Below are 20,998 nucleotides of genomic sequence, written 5' to 3'. Positions count from 1 at the left end.
GTGACAGTTTGACAATAATCACAAAGTATTTATGCTAGCCTTTGGGTAACGGAGGAAGAAGATTGAAGGGGACTAAATTTAATGGTTTAGTATGGGCCAGGCAGAAGACAAATCACAGATCTAGTGGAATCTAAAATAGATCTTGCAAGCCTAAAGCATGCCTACCTCTAGTTCCCCCGTGGGGGTGTAACTATATTTGTATTCAGGTGCAATCAGTGAACTGGCTGCCAAAAGTTGGGTCACACTTGTAGTTTTTTAGTTTGGGGAAACTATGGTCAGATCCATGGTACTAAAAAATATGTTCCCAGATGTGGCTTATTCAAAGTAAAATGGTATTGTCTTCCAAGTCTTTGGGGATGTTCGGATGATTGTGATAGGAAAAGAAGTCATTGCAACTTCTCACCCCCCCATCCCCCCGGTCCCTGTGTATAATGTGCACATGGTCACCATTTGTATAATTCCCTGCGATGCAGTGCAGGTTGGCATGTCGTCCGAACCCAGCTCATGGCACAGCTGGGGTATCTTTGTACCCACTCTACAATTCCTACTGAAAGTCATGGGTTGTAGGGTGGGTATGAAGCCACTCCCACCATGCCACACACCAGGTTCTGACGACATGCCATAATTTCATGGGAAATTATGCAAATTGTGGTTGCATGCAGGGTGGGAGGGGAGAAGCCACGATGCCTTGTTTCCTTAGTGTGATTATCCGAACCCATTCTTTGGCACTTTGCTGCTATTAATACACTTGAAATGGCTTTGATCAACTTGAAATAGCTTTGATCAACTTGTGCTAAAGCACAAGCTGTTGAATGGTGTTCCATTTGTTGCCCGTCATACTTCTGTTTATATTGCAGTGTACCGCATTCCACATAGTCCCTCCTCTCACTATATTTTGTAAAGGTCAGGTAAAGACTGTGGCATCCTTAGCTCCTTGAACAATAACACCCCAAGATATTTCATCAAAATAGGGAAAATACTGTCATAAACTAGGCCATTCAAGACCTTGTACGCTGCGAGTATGCAATATTTATGCTACGGGGAAGAAATAGTTCACGCTGAGCATGCTGAAAGTTCAACCAGGCAATCTCAAATAACTTAACATAAAAAAGCACTTAAAAAGGCAACTTTAAATGATTGTGTCATGTAATATCTCCCTAAAAGAGAAATCTTAGAGAGGTGAAAACAAGTGGTGATGGTGGTTGTTCCCAGATAGCAGCCACTGATTAACTGCTGTGCTTTTTTGCTTTTGCTGACTGATTAGCTACTCTTGTTATCAATCAGAGATTCTCCTTGGCACAAAAGATTATTAGTTTGTTAATTTGCGTTTGCATCCCAAGAATTCTCTGGGTACAGATTATAATGGGAACATTACTCCTTGCAGAACCTTGAGTTCACACTGACGAGACACAGGTGGTAGTAAAGCTCAGAAAAATCCTTGATTCAAATCTCAGTTCTACCATAAGCTCACTGGGTGATCTTAGGCAACCCTCCATTTCTAGGCCTTTATCGTTTCCTTTTTGAAAAGCAGGGGCAGCTATTTATTTATTGCACTTATATACCGCTCCCATAGCCAGGTCTCTCAGGGCAGTTTACAGAAATTCTAAAATTAAGATTAAAATGAGTATACAAAATTTAAAATTCTAAAACACAGAACATACACACATAAAGCATTAAAAACCGTTAAAAAACTGAACATGTGGGTGATTAAGATGTGCTGCCATATGCCTGGGCAAAGAGGAAAGCCTTAACCTGGCGCCGGAAAGATAGCAGCGTTGGCACCAGGCGAGCCTTATGAGGGAGATCATTCCATAGTCTGGGGGCCACCACCGAAAAGGCCCTGTCCCTCGTTGCCACACTCTGAGCCTCTCTCAGAGTAGGCACCCGGAGGAGGACCTTAGATGTTGAACGTAGTGACCGGGTATATTCATGTCGGGAGAGGCGTTCCGTCAGGTATTGTGGTCCCAAGCCGTGTAAGGCTTTATAGGTCAAAACCAGCACCTTGAATTGGGCTCGGAAACATACAGGCAGCCAGTGCAAGCAGACCAGAGCAGGTGTAATATGGTCGAACCTTCTGGTTCCTGAAATCACTCTGGCCGCTGTATTTTGCACGAGCTGCAGCTTCCGAACCGTCTTCAAAGGCAGCCCTACGTAGAGTGCATTGCAGTAATCTAACTTGGAGGTTACCAGAGCGTGGACAACTGAAGCCAGGTTATCCCTGTCTAGATAGGGGCGTAGCTGGGCCACCAACCAGAGTTTGTAGAAGGCACTCCGTGCCATTGAGGTCACCTGAGCCTCAAGTGACAATGATGGATCTAAAAGAACCCCCAAGCTACGAACCTACTCCTTCAGGATGAGTGCAATCCCATCCAGAACCGGTAGAACACCCCCCATCCTGTCAGCGGAATCACCTACTAACAGCATCACAGTCTTGTTTGGATTGAGTTTCAGTTTGTTAGCCCTCATCCAGTCCATTGTCGCAGCCAGGCGGTTCAACACATCCACAGCCTCTCCTGCTGAAGATGAAAAGGAGAAATAGAGCTGTGTGTCATCAGCATACTGATGACAGCACACTCCAAAGCTCCGGATGACCGCACCCAGCGGCTTCATGTAAATGTTAAACAACATGGGGGACAAAACCAACCCCTGCGGGACCCCATACTTGAGAGTCCATGGGGCCGAGTAATGTTCTGACCCGCCAAATAAGAGCGGAACCACTGCAAAGCAGTACCTCCCACTCCCAGCTCAGCAAGTCATCCCAGAAGGATACCATGGTCAATGGTATCAAAAGCCACTGAGAGGTCGAGGAGAATCAACAGAGTCACACTCCCTCTCCTGTCTTTCTCCTGACATAGGTCATCATACAGGGCGAACAAGGCTGTTTCCGTGCCAAAACCAGGCCTGAAGCCCGACTGAAATGGATCCAGATAATCAGTCTCATCCAAGAGTGCCTGGAGCTGGCCCGCAACCACCCGCTCAAGGAACTTGCCCAGGAATGGAACATTTGCTACCGGCCTGTAGTTACTAAGATTTTCCGGGTCCAAGGAAGTTTTCTTCAGGAGTGGTCTCACTACCGCCTCTTTCAGACAGTCTGGGACCACTCCCTCTCGTAGAGAGGCATTAATCACCTCCTTGGCCCAGCTGGCTGTTCCATCCCTACTAGCTTTTATTAGCCAAGAGGGGCAAGGATCCAGTACAGAGGTGGTCGCGCGGACCTGTCTAAGCACCTTGTCAACATCCTCGAGCTGTACCTACTGAAACTCATCCAAGATTACAGAACAAGCCTGTACTCTGGACACCTCACTAGATTCACCTGCTATAACAACTGGAGTCTAAGTCCTGGCAGATGCAAAAGATTTTGTTCTGGAAGTGCCTGGCAAATTGGGCGGCAAATTGAAGATTTAATAGTGGCAGCAAAGTGATGTTTTTTTGCTGCCCTCAGTGCCCCTGAATATGCCTTACTATAGCAAATTCATTACAACAGTCATTACTATCTGACTGTTCCTTGTCAGAGGTACCAAACTAATCAACTGTAGGTGTTCTAACCAATTCAGGTGTTCTTAATAGGTGTAGAATGGATGCACAGAGCAAGAATGGCATTGTGCCTGCTGTCTCCACCTGTTGACTGTCTCTCTCCAACACATGAGCAACTTGTATATGCTTCGGTGCTGTCTGGGCTTTTTTACGCGAGGCTTTCTTGTTTAGTCACAGCCTTGAGATCTGAGCTCTAAACAAATAGATTTCCTTTCTTGCTTTTCTGGTATGTAACCTATAGGTGGAGTTGTGCTATAGTGGAATATTGCAATTACACGAGAAGAAAGAATGTCATTTCCCCTGTGCTAAGATCATTGCCCATTTTCACCCGTTCTAAAAAAAATAAAAAATGGGAAAGTGTTCTGAAAAAAACAAAAGTCCTACAAAGAGCCCGTAAACAAACATGAGTAAGGAATCATGAACGCACAATACATGTCTTGTGTAGAAAAGCTCTCTGTGTGATCAGAGACTTGGGTCTCCAATCACATTTTTAAAGCCTACGTGCATACAAACTGTATGTGTGTTGGCTCTGGGCACAGAGAGCCAATCAACATATGGAGATCAGGGGCATGACCAGGACATGATCCAGTTTCCTCCATGCATTGCTTCTATCCCCATTCAGAAAGCCTGAAAAAAGATTGTGTTGCGATATACAAATGTAAGTCTGTGGCATGTAAGCAATGTTTCTTTAGTGATTTAATTTTATGTAGATTGTTCACTTTGGAACTTTGAAATCAGAGACTTCCCCCACTGCCTATGAGTTACGTGGCTGAAGCTTTGCAGGGCCCTATGATTCAGCAGGTTTGATGTCCCTGTGGTAGGCAGCTAATTGGCCAGCAAAAACATGTCTGCTGTGACATCAGAGTTGATCACTTACACCAAGAGTTGAGGCTACCAGTGAGGACAGAATAGTTAACTTTTCAGGAGATGGCAAAACTGTGAAGGAAGAGCCATCAGGTGGGGAAGTTAACCATGCTCATTGTCTGTATTGTGAGGACAATATTGGCCTTTCTGGCAGAGTTGCTCTAAGACAAGACAGGACATTCAAGCATAAGGTCAGCAGATAATAGATTCATAGCTTGATTTTCAGGTTAATTGTAAGAGAGCTGAGGAAATGTGTGGGTTGGAAACAAAATCTTGCTATGTGTAGGGAGAGGTTTGGATCCAGACTTAGGCATCCTTGGAGTAAACCTAGTGAAATCAGTGGGACTGATCTCACTAATCATGACTAAAGTCCCATTGATTTCAATGGGTCTTCTTTAAGTATGACTAAACCTAGATCCAACCCAGAGAGTGGAAGATTAAAAAAAGGAAATCAAAAGCAGCTCCAGTTTCCTAATAAGAGATAAGGAAAGGTTCATGCACTAAAATAAGTTGTTCTGACTCTGCTTGGTTTCATAGCAACACGGCTTGACAATGTAAGTGAACACATGACCTTGACAAAATCCTACAAAATGTCTTTTCCTTTGCCAGTCTAGCCTCAAGCTGTTAATTATTTTGCAAAACAGTCACTTAAGGTTGGATCCAGAGTCACACTGGATCCACTGCGCTGCCAGAAGTGGACTTCCTCTCCCCCTCCTTCCCATGGCAGCTCCTTCAGCCCCCTGAAAATGCTACGTAGAGAGCCAGCAGATCCTGCTGAATTGGGTGGACTGTGGTGTGTGTGTAGGGGGAGGGGGATCCCGAAACATCAAGTTGCGGGATCTTCTTTGGGTGGAGTGCTTCCTCTTGCGAAAGGCAGATCTTGGGTCCAACCCTTAAAAATGAATAAGAAAAATACTGGGTTTTTTTTTTTAAAAAAATGAAGCAATTTAGAGCTGGCCTCACAGTTTCTTATAGTAGGGGTGGGTCAAGAGAGCCCTTCGTTTACATTTCTGTCACCATCTCCAAAATGTGAGTAGGGACTAGCCCAATCCTGCCCTGTGGCATCTATGTGGTCATGCTCTCAGTTAATCTGTCTCTTGGACATGCTGAAGTGCGATCAAGATGCAGGATACCTTGGCTTTTATAGATGTGGCAGATGGAACAGCTGGCTCCCAATGTGGTCATTGCAGCAAAATACATTACAAATTAAGAAGGCAGACTTCATGCATTGGAGATCTGATGCTTGCTGAGAAGCTGTGGTAATATATTATTAATAGTCACTTAAACCAAAGGAAGCTTATATTGCATTACGACTGTACATAAATGCTAATGTGAACCGCCCAGAGAGCTTCAGTTATTGGGCGGTGTAGAAATGTAATAAATAAATAAATAAATAAATGTGCTGGTGTGTTGGGTATTCTAACTTGGAAACGAAAAGAGGAAGTAGAATACTTTTATGATGGCTTTTTATATTTTCTGTTGCACAGATCTTATGTAACTCAGAGCGTTCATAAAACTGATTGGAAAGGATGACACCTCTTACAGCAGAATGACTGATCATTATGTGGGCTAAACCTGCATCTACTTGCCATCCCCTTGAGGATAGTGTATATGTGCTAAACACCGCATAGTAGATAGCAGGCCGTGTAATTCAGACAGGAGCAGAAGGAAGGAATTATTTGAATTGGACACAGAGAAATACGATGGGAAACTCAACTTTGAGAATAATATTAGAATGACAGTATCATCTAAGAATAGAATAAGTATCTGGGGCAGAAGAATTGTTTTGAAGCAGAAAAATATATGGAGTAACACCAAAGAAAACCCAAATTTGAGATATAAATGGGTATGACTATTTCTTTGCTTTTACGTAGGGTGTAGGACTAGGTGACAAAAGTCAGCTGTCTATTAATTATCAATGGATCTCAGTGTGTTTATGTATAGTTAAGGCTTTGTTCATGGATTTCTTATTTTTATCTTAGCTAGGGTGACCATATGAAAAGGAGGACAGGGCCCTTGTATCTTTAACAGTTGTATTGAAAAGGGAATTTCAGCAGGTTTCATTTGTATATATGGAGAATCTGGTGAAATTCTCTCTTCATCACAACAGTTAAAGCTGCAGGTGCCCTGCCCTCTTTTAAATCTGGTCACTCTAGTATAGCTCCTGCACTTCAACTGTTGTGATGAAGAGGGAATTTCACCAGGTTCTCCATATATACAAATGACACCTGCTGAAATTCCCTTTTCTATGCAACTGTTAAAGATACAGGAGCCCGGTCCTCCTTTTCATACGGTCACCCTATCTTAGCCCCTTTCCTGCCTTCCATCCATAGCTTGAATCTGCTCATATCTAGGATGGGGAAAGAAAGTGTTCTCTTTAGCTAGAGGGTATATGGCTGTCTAGCAGCTGCCTTGTAATAGCCCTGGCTGCATATGTAAGAATCCTGTAAAGTGAATAGGGGCAGGGAAGGGACCTGTATTGCCCCTTGCTTTTCTGAAAACTGGCCTGAAAGCAAATATATCATAATTGCTAAGCTCTTGTTCCTGATTAGAGGGCTGGTGTAAGTGTGGTTGGGTGCCTGCTGAGGGCCCACACCCCTGCAGGGCCCACTGATAGGAACCTCCCCCCCCCACACACACATACACACACTTCACCATTACAACCTGCTTGGTCATCCTCTGGCCCAGACAATGGTGGTGGTGAGAAGGAGGAACAATGGATGCCATTGCGGACTTACTCACTGGTTCTCTGCCTGTCAAATAAGGAAGTGATAGCAATAATGAGAACGAGGATGAGGAACAATAGCAGCTTGTTCAATGGGGGCGGGAGGGGGCCCACTGAAGGTGTCTTGCCCAAGGGCCCTCAAAAACCTTGAGCAGGCCCAGCTGGCCAGTTGACAACCCCCAGCTCTTAAGTCACATAACTAATCCTTGTCTAAGGATTATATGATGATTGTAATTCAAGGCTGGACTGATGGGCCATTTAAATACCTAGGCCCTTTCTACACCTAAGAATTATCCCAGGAAAATGGAGGGATCGTCCCTGTCTGCTCCCGGGATCCCCTGTGTGTCATTTGCATGCACAGGGATGATCCTGGGAGGATCCCTGGAAAAAAGGCAGGTGTAGAAACGGCCCTTATCTAGCCAAACGGATTTACAAGGCCTAGCATACATTTATTCATTACAGGAACACAACTGGCAGAGAAGTTTCTGAATGCCAAGGCTGCTTTCTTTCAGCTGTTTCAAGCCAGCCTGCTCCGGCCGAGCTCTTCAGCAGAGAATTTGCACTGGGGGCTGGCAGGACATTTTATCTGCTAATATGCAACCCTTCCAAATGGTTTATAATGCTTCAGGCTTCTGCCAGCTCTTACGACCTGAGGGTAAAGAGTCAAAAGTCAAGCAAATACATCACAGGGTTGACTGGATGGATCTGATGCTTATGGATGACCTTTGAACAACAATGCTGAAGAAAACAGCATGTTTCTTAGGCACAGTTTGAATGGTGGGAAAAAGAAAAAACGACCTTGACTAGTGTTTTATATTATTTGATGACAGAAGCATTTGCATGGGTAAAGCTGGACAGAAAACTGCACAGAATAGTTTTCTATGTTTCTAAGGCCTTTTTTAATTTTAGCAAAAAAACTACAATCGGTTTCTCTGTACTATTTTGTGTGTGTTTAAAAAAATTTAAGTGGAAATTGCTTGTTTTTCATTTAGAAATATATAGCCCCTCCCCACTTTGTCAAAACAAGTGTTTCCTCGGGCTCGTTTGCCATACGGAAGGTGCTGGAAACACTTCCACATGTCTGCATTTTCCTTGTGTTGGCCGTATGCACTGGTAGAATGACTGTCTTTGCGCGGTTTAACTTGCGGAGGTCTTATGAGTCTGAATAAGAAAAGAACTGTCTGCCGTTTTGTACCTGGATGAATCCTGTAGAAATAATTCCCTTAATTTGCATATGGTGGTGCTTAATGTTAAATTTGGATTAATTAATCTTGCCCATTGATGGCATTTTAAGGGTACAATTAATAGATGTGCAAGCAACAATCAAAACCCAATAAGGAATAATTAGGCTGAACCTTAAACACCAGGATTCCTCCATTTCTCTCCTTTCCATAAATGCACTGGGATTCGTTTGTGCTAAATTAATGCATTTCTCACCTTAGGCACAGTTGGAAGCTCAGAAGGCAACACAGGATTTCCAGAGAGCTACTGAGGTACTACGGGCTGCCAAGGAGACCATTTCCCTTGCAGAACAGAGGCTGCTAGAAGATGACAAGCGTCAATTTGATTCTGCCTGGCAAGAGATGCTCAACCATGCCACTCAAAGGGTAAGATCTCCTCCTGGCCCTTCTTGGAAAAGTTGTTACGTTCCTTTCAGATTTCATCTGGAAAACAGGAAGCTAAAAATTCTTGGACTCTATTTGCAGGGATATGGAATTGATCATCTTATAGAACATGTGTGCCATGTATTTTACTTCAGTGACAGCTGCATTATGCAAGTTGGGAAGGAAGAAGCATAACTTGTTCTCACTCTATCAGTGGATACTAGCCCTGATGGTTGTGTGCTGTCTCCAGTATTTGAGGCAGTAATCCTGTGTGCACCAGTTGTTGAGGAACATGGGTGGGAGGGTGCTGTTGCACCATGTCCTGCTTGTTGGTCCCTGGCCGATGGCTGGTCGGCCGCTGTGTGAACAGAGTGCTGGACTAGATGGACCCTGGGTCTGATCCAGCATCAGGGCACTTCTTAGGTTCTTATGTTCTTCCCCAACTTCTAGTGTAATATGTCAAGTGGGATGTGTTTTGTGTTTCTAGGTGATATGAAACTTCTGGATGTGGTGTTTGATCTGTGATGGCTCATTCACAAGTCACCATGATGCTGCTGTTACTATGTGATGATGAATACATGTGTGAACAGGAATGTAGGATAACGGATGAGAACAAAAGGTCATCAATCCCACTTCTGCACCCCTAGGCAGTGCTGTGCCAATGCCAGCCAAATGATGTATGCAGTACCAAAGCACAATCAAATTAGAAAACCCCAAATCCTCTAACAGCTTTAACCCTCACCCCCAAAGCCCCCAGAACAACATAGCTTCTAAAAGATACTCAGGGTCTGACTTTGGCAGTGTTCCATCAGAAAGGAATTGCATACTCGTAGATCAGTCACACAGACTGCTTCTCTCCTGAGTGCCCTTTCTGTATGCATATGACACACAAATGTATGAAGAGAACTCCACTGAGCATTCATGAGAGAGTAATGGGGCCCAAAGGAGTCTTTTACGGATTTTGAACCTAGAGTACTCAAGGCTGTATGGTTCAATAAATACCACATGGCTTCCTTAACTATTTTATTTTTGAGAAATATTAGCCTTTGAAATTAAAAGAGCCTGTTGAAACTCCTGGGTAATTTTCCACTTGCATTACGTCAAATTTTATAGTATTACGGCCACTGCTTTCAAGTTATTTGTTAATACATATTCAGCTCCTGGGCACCAGTTAAGATGAAGTCAAGAACTGCCTTTCTTCTTGAAGGCTCCATAACAACTTCCAAAGGCAAAATTATTGTCTCTCTTTGACTTTGAGTTGTTGTTGTTTTTACACAGAAGTCTCCCTTTATTGTTTTTCATTTTCATATCATCGTTGGAATTGTAGTCAGGTGGTCAGCGGTATGTCTCTTGTATTGTTTTCAAAATGAATGAGTTCTAGCTAATTATTTACAACTTTAATGTACTGACTAGTGACAATTGTCACCTTTCTCCCTGTTTTGCTATCATGCCATACAGGGGAAAAGTGGAAAAAAACCACACATTATATAGAATCTGTCGCTATTTCAACTCAAACCCAGTTTTCATTTCTTCTTCTTTAAAGGTCATGGAGGCAGAACAGACAAAAACCAGAAGTGAGCTGGTGCACAAGGAGACAGCAGCCAAATACAATGCTGCCATGGGCAGAATGAAACAGTTGGAGAAGAAGTTGAAAAGGGCCATAAATAAATCCAAGTATGTATCATTGCTTTGCAGCTGGAGGGCTGGTGCCCACACGCCTGCATGACAGAATGATGTATAGCTGAATGTGTGAACTGCATGTGAGAAAGAAAAGAGAACAACATGACAGAAGGTTGTTCTCTCTCCCTCTCACGAACCTGCCCAAATTTTAAGATTTCAGGTTAGGTTTGCTAAAACCAGCCTTCCCCAAACTGGTGCTTTCCAGATGTGATGGACTATAATTCCCATCATTCCCAGCCAACATGCTGGTTGGAGATTATGGGAATTGTAGTTGATCACCTCAGTACGCTTAAGCATGCTTAAATCCTTACTAGGTTGCAGCAATGGGATGAGTTAATGCATAACACATCTGGAAAATCATTCTCTGGGAAAGACATGGGGTACTGCTGAAAGGATTCATATTCTCTCCCTACGTTTAATGTAGAACAAAATTGCTGGCATTGGAATGATCAAACAGTAGTCTTGGAATGGCAGTGCTGGAGCATTTCATGTTGACTCTTAAATTGTGTAGATAACCACTGGTTTAAAAAGTAGCATATAAGATCCCCCCTTGAAACAACCTTCATGCTCAGTGCTTCCTTGTGAGCACACAGTGAGATCGGGAGAGCTGTGATCCCTCGGGAGAGCCATGCGGTGTAGTGGTCAACCTTGACAGTCCCCCCAAGAAGAGCCCCCAAATGCAGGCAATGTTGATCCATATCAACAAACTAAGTTTAGCAATTTTCATCTCCATCAGGAGCAGGTCTTTGGTAAAGCTAATGGGTCTGAAATGCTCATTCAGGACTAAGCCAGACCAAAATACTTTGCAAGGATAGCTCGTGACGATATCCCCCCCCCCCCCCGGGGAAAGTCCATTTCTCCCCAGCTGCTGTGTGGGCTGCAGTTAAGCTCAGAGGGAACAGAGAATTCTGAGAGGGTTGGCAGATGATGTCGCTGTCCCTGCTCATCAAAAGGTCTCGGGGCTCTGACCTTGCGAGCCCTTGGCTCCACTGCTCCACCTTTCTTCCTCCAAACCCTCCAAACAATAGTCATATTCCATGTATGGAAGCTATGGGATGCTGGCTCTGCAACAGCAGAGGAACTATAGATGGGTGGAGAGGGATTGGAGGAGGATCTGTTAGGGGAAGTTGCCTGGGAATAGTTCATGCCACTTGCCCAGGGGGAGCGCAGATGGTCTATAAAAGGTTGTCCAGGGAAATTCTCTTCCATCCTGATCTGTGGCTTGTTCTATCAATAATAGTAAAACCCTTTCCCTGCATTTCTTCTTCCCCACAGGCCTTACTTTGAACTCAAGGCAAAATATTACGTACAATTAGAGGTATGTATCAAATACATTTTCTAGGAAATGCTGACAGTCTGAAGTACATGTATTGCAAACTATTGCTATAATTGCTTGATTTTAGTCAAGACATATGGCCTGACATGGTTGTTGTTGATGTTTTGCGCTAATTGTCTCATGATAAGTGTGGTGTAGTGGCTAGAGTGTTTGACTGGGAGTCGGGCGATCCGGGTTCTAGTCCCTGCTTAGCCATGGAAGCTCACTGGGTGACTTTGGGGCAGTCATAGATTCTCAGCCCAGCCTACCTCATAGGGTTGTTGTTGTGAGGATAAAAATGGAGAGGAGGAGGATTATGTATGCCGCCTTGGCTTCCTTGGAGGAAAAAAGGCGGGATATAACTGGAATGAGTCAATGAATAAGAATGATTTGGTTTGGGGTTTAATCATATAGATGTTGGATGAGAAACATTCTGCACAGATGGAGTGTTGTAAATTACACAGCACTTGGTACCTGGAAGATTCTGTGGATGAGTTCTCAGGACTAAGATGAGGATATTCTTTCTTTCTTAGAATTACTTGATTTCTTGCCTTTAAGGATACAAATCCCTCCAAGGTGGCTTGCAAGTCAAATGAAAATACTTTAATAAAATCCCTATAAAACAGTACTGAAATATAACAACAACAACTACTTCCTACATGACCATACTCACTTATGGGCAAACGAATTGGACAGTATCCAGTTGGACACTAGGGCTAATGTAAATTGCATGGCGCTGGCTTAAGGAACCTCTGGCACAACACTTGTATTGTTGGCTGATGCAACAGCTATTCTGGGGAATCCTGTTGTGCCAGCTAATGCGATTGGCATTGCGTTTGAGGGCCCTTATGCTAGCACAACGTAATTTGCGTTAACCGTAGTGTCCACTTGGATACTGTCCAATTTGTTTGCCCACAGGTGAGAATGGTCCTCTAAGAAGTAGGTAACTTCTTACTTCCTATGGAATTGTCATTTCAGCCTGGAGCTGGGTAACCCATATTTATCTGGAATTATGCACAGATGACTTCCATAAGCTGATGTTGGGAAGAAAAAACAGGAAAGGAAATCCAAACACTGTCATGACAATGGAGCATTTTCCACAAATTTGTATACAAGTTCAAGCAAAATCTTAGTGTCCTTCTCATAAAGGGTTGCAATGATTCCAGAGAATAAAGAAGGTGCTATATCTCGGGCTATGTGCTGTCTTTGATTTGCACAACCAAATATGTAGGATCTGCCAGGGTCTCCTAACTCTGTGTAGCATTTTCAAGAGGCTGGAGGGGCTGCTGTGGGAAGAAAGAGGTGGGAAAGTCCACTTCCATCAGTGCAACTGATCCAACATAAATCTGGATCCAGCCCATAAAAGGGAGAACCCTACTGCTCTCTGTAAGTCCATAGGTGATGGCAGCAGGTTAATTAGGGGAAATCTGGACTAGATGGAGAGGTTGAAGGACTCACACAACATCATCTAGGGGGCAGAGCCATGTAGGGGATCCCTAGAACATATGCTTAACTCTCTCTCTGGTTGAAATCCAGTTCTCTGGATTGCACTGCATTTTTAAGGTTGGGTTTTGTACAGTCTCCCCCCCCCAAAAAAAATGTGTCAGCTTTTTAGTATCCTATGTACCAAAATATTTCATGGAGTAAGGAAGTCTTTTCTGATTGCTTCATTAGCAATTGAAGAAGACGGTCGATGATCTGCAAGCAAAACTGTCATTGGCAAAGGGTGAATACAAAACCGCTTTGAAGAACTTGGAGATGATCTCAGACGAGATCCACGAGAGGAGGCGAGCCTCCTCCATGGGGCCCAGAGGATGTGGTGTGGGCGCTGAAGGCAACAACACTTCAGCAGAAGACCTTTCAGTGTGCAAATTGGACTCGGATAATATCTCCAGTAAGTACAAAAGTCTGGGCCGTGTCAAAGGGGGAAAGTACCCTACAATGACCTCAGGTAACTTCAGGTGACTTGGTGTGATATATTAAGTAGTAGTGTTCTGAAGTGGTTAGAGCAGACTTGTTGAACCTCAGGCCTGTAGGCCACATTTCCAAATCAGGCCCTCCAGAATTCCCTAAATGGTCCCTTCCCATGCCTCATTCCCTGGACCTCCAATTATTCGGCCATTTCCCAGCTTTTGCGCAGTTTCTCCCATTCTAAAAGATTGAAATGCTTCTCCTACAGCTTAGTTATTGTCAGGGAGATCTTCCAGCTAATATAGGTTTATAGTTCTGATATTGCGGCCCTGCCCTTTTGCCTTCAGCCCCGCCTACTGCTGGGACGCAACCCTCAAGAGCTTCTTCAAAACTGAATTCAGCCCTTGAGTGAAATGAGTTCACCAGCACCCCTGGGTTCGAGTGTTGGACTGCGACTGATGAGACCCAGGTTCAAATCTCCACTCAGTTATGAAGCTCACTAGGTGACTTTGGACCAATCCAAGCCTAACTTACCCCACAGGGTTGTTGTGAAAAATAAAATGTGAGGGAGCTATGTGTGCCATCCTGAGGAAGGGTGGGATAAACATGTAATAAATAGATATACATGTGTCTCAGATTTTTCCACATTTGAACTCTGATCATTTTCTCTGCCTCATAAGCCTTTGTGATGTTGGGAACATGAGCTACAAAATATAGTGGGACCCGAGGATAGAAAACGGATTATTTTCTGGGATACGTATGGAGACTGTTGTATATTGAATGGAAGTTCATGTCCTGACACTGATTATGAAATTCTGGACTTCTTACAAAAGCTTAGATACATTTCTGTGCCTTGTTTTTGAAACTTTAATTGGTCAGTATTTTGTAACATTCCTGTGGACTTTGGAAACAGTTGGTATTTACATGACAAAGTTGAAGCTGCCTCTCTGTGCAGTTCATGAGACGTTCACTGACTTTTATAAGAAAAATGTATCAACTAATGTTGAAACAGTCATTTGAATTGCTTTGAGTTGGTTCTTCAGCACTCTCTTCTTATCTTTTCTAAGTTGGCTCTGATTCTTGCTGAATTTACATTATCATTTTAATATCCGTGTGAGCTGCTGCTCCAGGCAATTGGAAATCCTTGCCTGAAATGTAGCTTTGTTAAACATGATGAACTTATCTTGAGTTAGGCCAACATGGTGTTACCTATCCTTGCTTCCATGGATCTCAGAACTGCTTCTCATGCTACATTTTGTACTGCAGTAGAGATACTGGAATACAAAATATACTTGGTTGGATCCAGGATCTGCCTTCCTAGAGAGGAAGGGCTTTACTCGTGGAAGGTCCCGCTACCTGATTATTGGGGATTCCCCCCCACCCCCAAAGCTCACCTATTCAGCAGAGTCTCTTCACTCGCTGTGTAGCATTTTTGGGGGGCTGCCGTGAGAAGAAGGGACCAACACAGTTGATCCAGCGTAAATCAGGATCCAATTCAGTACTGCGTGATAATGCTTATAGATCACATCAGCAACTAAGCATTGCGCAGAAAGCTAAGTGTGTGACACTCACTACTTTCACTGTTAAAATACATGAAATGGCAACTGGGAGAGTATTGGACCCCAAAGATGCCCTGAACTCCTGGAATGACATTGGCAGTGGGGGTTGATGGTTCTATGCTAGATGTATCACTGGCTTGTCTCAGGATAAGGACGTGGTTGTCTTCTCCTACTCCACCCACCCACCCCCAGTTGCGAAGTATGGGGCTTGATCCATCCTGACTTGGAAACGGCTGATGCCAATTAGAGTTTTATTCCTAATATCAAAGCAGTGAAGTGCAGGCTACTTGCTTAGTGTTTGGGGCCCTGTTTTTTCTATTATTGCCAAGTATAAAGTTACAGCATAGAGAAACTGCCATTTGGAAACTATTCTGCTAGTATCCATGTGGTTGGCATAACATACAGGCTAACCTGTCTCTTCTGCCAAGACTCTCGTTCACGCACTGGTTATCTCTCGGTTGGACTACTGCAACCTTTTTCTCTCTGGCCTTCCTTTGTCTCACATCAGTCCGCTGGTCTCTGTCCACCACTCTGCCGCTAAGATCATCTTCTTGGCCTGCCGCTCTGACCATGTCACTCCACTTCTGAAATCTCTTCATTGGCTTCCAATTCACTCCAGAATCCAATATAAACTTCTCCTGTTGACCTTCAAAGCTTTTCACGGTCTAGCTCCTGCCTATCTCTCCTCTCTCATCTCACACTATTGCCCCGCTCGTGCTCTCCGCTCCTCTGATGCCATGCTTCTCGCCTGCCCAAGGACCTCCACTTCCCTTACTCGGCTTCGTCCTTTTTCTTCTGCTGCCCCTTATGCCTGGAACGCTCTTCCAGAACACTTGAGAACTACTAACTCAATCACAGCTTTTAAAACTCAGCTAAAAACTTTTCTTTTCCCTATAGCTTTTAAATATTGAGTTTGTTCTGACTCTATACTGTTAGCTTCACCCCACCCGATGCCTGTTTACACTTCCCTGTGCCTGTCTGCATTCTCTTTCCCTCCTTATTGTTTACTACAACTTTATTAGATTGTAAGCCTATGCGGCAGGGTCTTGCTATTTACTGTGTAATCTGTACAGCACCATGTACATTGATGGTGCTATATAAATAAATAATAATAATAATAATAAGCTCACTACTGCTTTATAGCTGGCTGGATGATAGGGAAAATGCTGCTTATTTATAATGGGAGTTGCCATTAGTATCCTTTAGAGAGCACCAGAGTTATTATATAGTTTGTTATTGCGGCTCTTGAGAAGGCCATGTCCATAAACTTAGAAGTGTAGCAAATAGATACTTAGGGGGAAATCTTTTTGCTTATTATGTTCTTTCAATATTCACAGTGGCTTCTGAAGTCTTTGAGGATGACAACTGCAGCAGCTTTGTGTCGGAAGAAGATTCTGAAACCCAGTCTGTATCTAGCTTCAGTTCTGGTCCAACAAGCCCTTTGGATATGCCAGCTCAGTTTCTTCCTGTGGTGAGGCCTAGAAGCCTGGATCTGTCCAGCCCCATCTCATTGTCTGAATTTGGCGTATTTCCTCTGTTAGGACCTCGCAGTGAATGCAGTGGTGCTTCCTCTCCTGAATGTGAAATTGAAAGGGGTAAGTTGGATCAGTAATGCCTGAGGTGAATTCCATACTAGGAATCCTCCGGAAATTGTGTACCGTTCTGGTTGCCATATCTCAGAAAGGATATTGTAGAAGCCGGAGAAGGTACAGAAAAGGGTAACCACAATGATCAACTTCCCTATGAGGAAAGGTTGCAGTGTTTGCCATTTTTCAGTTAGAAAAAAGGCAAGTAAGAGTGGACATGATAGAGGTTTATAAACCAATGCATGATCCTTCTCCTTCTCCTTCTCCCTCTCCTCTCCCCCTGCACTCATTCTCACAGTACTAGAACCCAGGGTTATCCAATGAAGCCAAGGTAGAAGATTCAGGACAGATAGGTACTTCTTCATACAGCATATAAACTGTGGAATTTGCTACCAGAAATTGTGGCGATGGCACCTAGAAGACTTTAAAAAGAGAGTGGATAAACTCATCATGGAGGATAAGGCCATCAGTGGCTCCAAGTCATGAGGTCTGTATGCTGCTTTCAGGATCAGAGACAGCATGCCCCTGCCTAACAGTTGCTGGGGGCGGGGGAATCAAGAGAGGGCTATTGCTTGTGGGCTTCGCAGAGACACTTGGTTGGTCTCTAGGATGTTGGACCTTTGATCTGATCCGACAGGGCTCTTTTTAAATGATTGATTTAGGATGCAATCCTATGCATGTTTAGACAGAAAAAAAGTCCTACAACTCCCATCATTCCCAGCCAGCATGGCCATTGAAACCTATATAAAAAGAATGGGACTAGACCCATTTGCACCCGAGTTGAGCTGCTCCATCTTCCTCTGCCCCCTAAAATGTCGAATAGTCAAGCTCTCGTCATATATCTTCTGGTCACATTATGCTGCCAAGTCTTTCATAGGAGCCAATAACACATTAACCCCCAAATTTGCAGCCTCCCAGTATTTGAAGTGTGAAAGCATTTGATGAGTAGAACTTTACAGCAGTCCATTAATGTGTGTAAATGGAAAACCCTGAGTTCCAGTATCCATCAACCAAGATGAAGGTCTTTCACAGGAAGGCGTGTCTGAGAGTATAGCGCGATGGAATTTCTATCTAAAACCAAGTTACAAAAAATCGGCAATGAGGAACTGAGTGTGTGTGTGTGATTTTTTTTTATTGGGTTGGGGTTTTTTTGTGCCCACATTGCTCCATAGTTCAATGCTGCATAACCTTTTAATCTCACCTTCACAGGAGATCGGGCAGAAGGAGCAGAGAACAAGACACTCGATAAGGTAAACAAGAACCGGAGCAGCAGCAGCCATAACTCTTCCAATGGCCCAACGTTGGATAATAGGATGAAGCGTCTCTCCCTACAGTGCCCAAAAGTCAAAGATGGGATTTGCGCAGACAGAAAAATAGTACAGATCGGCTGACGATAATATGTCATCCTGGAGCAAACAAGGAATCTAAATTATTTATACACAAACGTCTTCTAAATGTCGGAAGAACCTTGTGCCAATAACTAATATATGCCAAATCTTCAAACATTTACTCTTTAAAACTGCACTAAGAGTTACATCAGTGTTGAGGGCTGAAGTGTGTGCGCGCGCGTGTGTGTGTAGATTTTAAATAAAAGTGAAATCTTTGTCGCGACAGAAGCCAGTCTCAAACATCAGCTGTGCCTGTTGTACTTCACAGCCTTTGTAGGATGTTTCGTAGCAGTTTGGCAGAAGCAATAACTAGCGCCGTCCCCTCTACGGAGTTCTGGGCCACTTGGGTGCCGAAGCCAAATGTTTGGGAAGAGCAGCCGGCATCCATTTTGTGAACTGAACTGCGGCTTAGACACGGCAGAATTCCAAGGTGCTGATGGCCTCGCCTTTTAAATACCTTGTACTTTAAATGTCTGTGTTATATTTTGGATTATAAAAGGACACTGTTGCATGGAATTGAGCCTAGAAACTTTCACTCTTCCTGTAGAGCTCATATGTGATGAGAAATTATACCTCGGAAGTAACATAAATGTGTTAATATTTATACACATGCCCCTTCTAGCTTTCTATGATTTGGAGTTTTGGGGAGGGTGAGTTTCACCTCTTATGAATCCAGTGACCAAAATCAAATGTCCATTGGGATCTTATGACACTTTGCCCAGTGCTTCAGAGTGCTTTGGTTGTATCGAATAGGCATGGATAGGGAAATTATTATATTTACACCTTGGTCTAACAAGAATAAAGGGGGGGAGGTATGCATGAACAGATGGCTTGTCTGTTGGTTAAGGTTGAAGGGGTGAGTACTTTTTAATATCTCCATAGGTTGTCATGTGTAGCGTTTTTAGAGTAATTAAAGGGACTTATAAACTTAGCATCCCTTTGACAAAAGGCTGAGTGAGATTGGAAAGGGAATTCGAAGCATGCTTGAGTAACAGCTGTTAGGGAGTAGAGGTGTCTGGTAGTTATGCTAATAAGAAATAGTTAAAATCATAGGACTTTTGTTTTCTTAGCTAGCATTTATAAAATTGGCATAAGCCATCTCTAATAAACATATTTATTTTCTGGGTGTTTAGCAATGACCCCTCTCCGCAAATTTTCTGTTCCTTCGCTTAGTTTTATTGTATTTTATTCCTACTATGTAGCTTGTATATCTATTCCAAAAACAAATGTAAAAGAAGCCTACACACACTACAGTAAACTTCTCCTTTACGCTTTCAAAATTTCATTTTCATGTGCAGTATGGTTATACTGAAAGTGTTTAAAATGCTTTTAGAAAAGTCCTTTACAAATTTGTTCCCCCGAATATACATCAGCCTTCCATTTGTGCGTTTGGTTATGCTTCACAGCTGAGGAAATGGACTTTGCGAGTGCCAAATGGAATGGGAATAAATAAAGTGAAAACTAGAGGTTTTCGTGCTTTTGTGTGGTGGTTTGAGTGCAAGAAACGATGGGTTGAATCCACTTACGCGCACCTGTTGAAATTAATGGGGCAAGTAAGTCATGACTAACGGGTCCAATTGATTTCAAGAATAACTCTGAATCCAACACATTATTTTGAAGGACTACCTCCTAGAGTACAAATATTGCCGTCTTTTTGCAGTTTAGTAAAAATTTTACAATTGTAAGTAGTATTGGTTTGTACAGCCCTTGGTTTTGAACCCCCAAGTTGCTTTTGAGAGGTGGTGGTAGCTAACATGCCCACTTGGGCAAGAAGCCATGCTGGCCGGTAACAGGTTTGCTCGTGATTGCATTTTTGCTCTGGCTTTTGGAGCTATTATGTATGCTGCAGGCATTTACATCTTCTCTGGGTCTGTTTGTGCCATTTGGCTTTGAAAATACAGTGAAGTTAGATGCTAGAAGTTTGGGTGGTACCCTGCAGTCCAGACCATGCTGGTTCTTGTGCAGGATCTCTTTAGAGTTCCCCCACAATATTTTATTTTCTATGCCCACATTTTAGAATCAATGTGCTGCAAGGAGCTCACAGGAAGTTCTTGTGTGGCTGTGTTTGAAGAATGGGACCGACAAATAAAGCCCCATTGCACATCTAAAGGTATTCTTTGGTGGTTTGTTAAGCAAGAGGGCAAATTTTATTCATTGTCTAGGACACAGGGGTACACAAGCTGGTGCCCTCTAGATGTTTAGGGCTGCAACTCCTTAAGCCCCAGAAGACTTTCTTGTTCTAAGCTGAGCAAGTGTAGTCCTAATCAGCTTCTGTTTCACGCAAGTAACTTGTGGAGTGTCATTTATATTCTTTACCTATCCTATGTGGTGATAGGTGAGGATAATGTCAGTGGAGGTGCTGTGTTTACCCTTCATAGGCACCAGGTTAGTTGGCACTTTAAAAAAAAGTAGCAGATCTTTTGGAATAACTCAATCCTTTGGTTTCCAAATGCAATGGCAGGAAACCAAAATGGTCAACAGCTAGCCCCAGCCTAGCTCTAGTCTCAGTAAAGGATTCAGATCCCTCTTCACATTTAATGGAGCTCAGATACACATTCACATCTTCATTGTGATGCTTGTCTGTGCCAGTCACCATTCTTGAAAGATCTTAGTCATGGCTGGTCCTGTCATTCGGGACAGTGGGAGGGCCATCTCTGGAAGCAACATGGTGTTAAGAGGACAGGGCTGTGTGTACCATGCTGTCTGGTGCCCTCAGATCTAGCAGCTCTCCAATTAGAGTAAGATTTAACTTCATCTTTACTAGCTTCTGTACATTGAAATGGGAAGGGACACCATCTTGTCCTTTACCTCAGACACCAAAATGTCTTGCAC

At 43.4% G+C, this 20,998-nt stretch overlaps 1 protein-coding gene across 1 annotated transcript in view; it reads left to right on the top strand.

The window, feature by feature from the left end:
* SH3BP5 (SH3 domain binding protein 5) overlaps positions 1 to 19,636 on the top strand; it is a 51,222-nt gene extending 31,586 nt beyond the window's left edge. The window contains exons 4-9 of the mRNA XM_063124741.1: positions 8,566 to 8,730; positions 10,271 to 10,401; positions 11,683 to 11,725; positions 13,397 to 13,616; positions 16,530 to 16,787; positions 17,988 to 19,636. Of these exons, the coding sequence (XP_062980811.1) occupies positions 8,566 to 8,730; positions 10,271 to 10,401; positions 11,683 to 11,725; positions 13,397 to 13,616; positions 16,530 to 16,787; positions 17,988 to 18,169 (999 nt within the window). The 3' untranslated portion in view covers positions 18,170 to 19,636. The remainder of the gene's footprint in view (positions 1 to 8,565; positions 8,731 to 10,270; positions 10,402 to 11,682; positions 11,726 to 13,396; positions 13,617 to 16,529; positions 16,788 to 17,987) is intronic.
* The last annotated feature ends 1,362 nt before the right edge of the window (positions 19,637 to 20,998 follow it).

This window comes from Elgaria multicarinata, chromosome 1 (genome assembly GCF_023053635.1).
Source record: "Elgaria multicarinata webbii isolate HBS135686 ecotype San Diego chromosome 1, rElgMul1.1.pri, whole genome shotgun sequence".
Taxonomy (NCBI): Eukaryota; Metazoa; Chordata; class Lepidosauria; order Squamata; family Anguidae; genus Elgaria; species Elgaria multicarinata.
The sequence above is the reverse complement of the archived record's forward strand: the minus strand, read 5'-3'. Positions and strand labels throughout refer to the sequence as shown.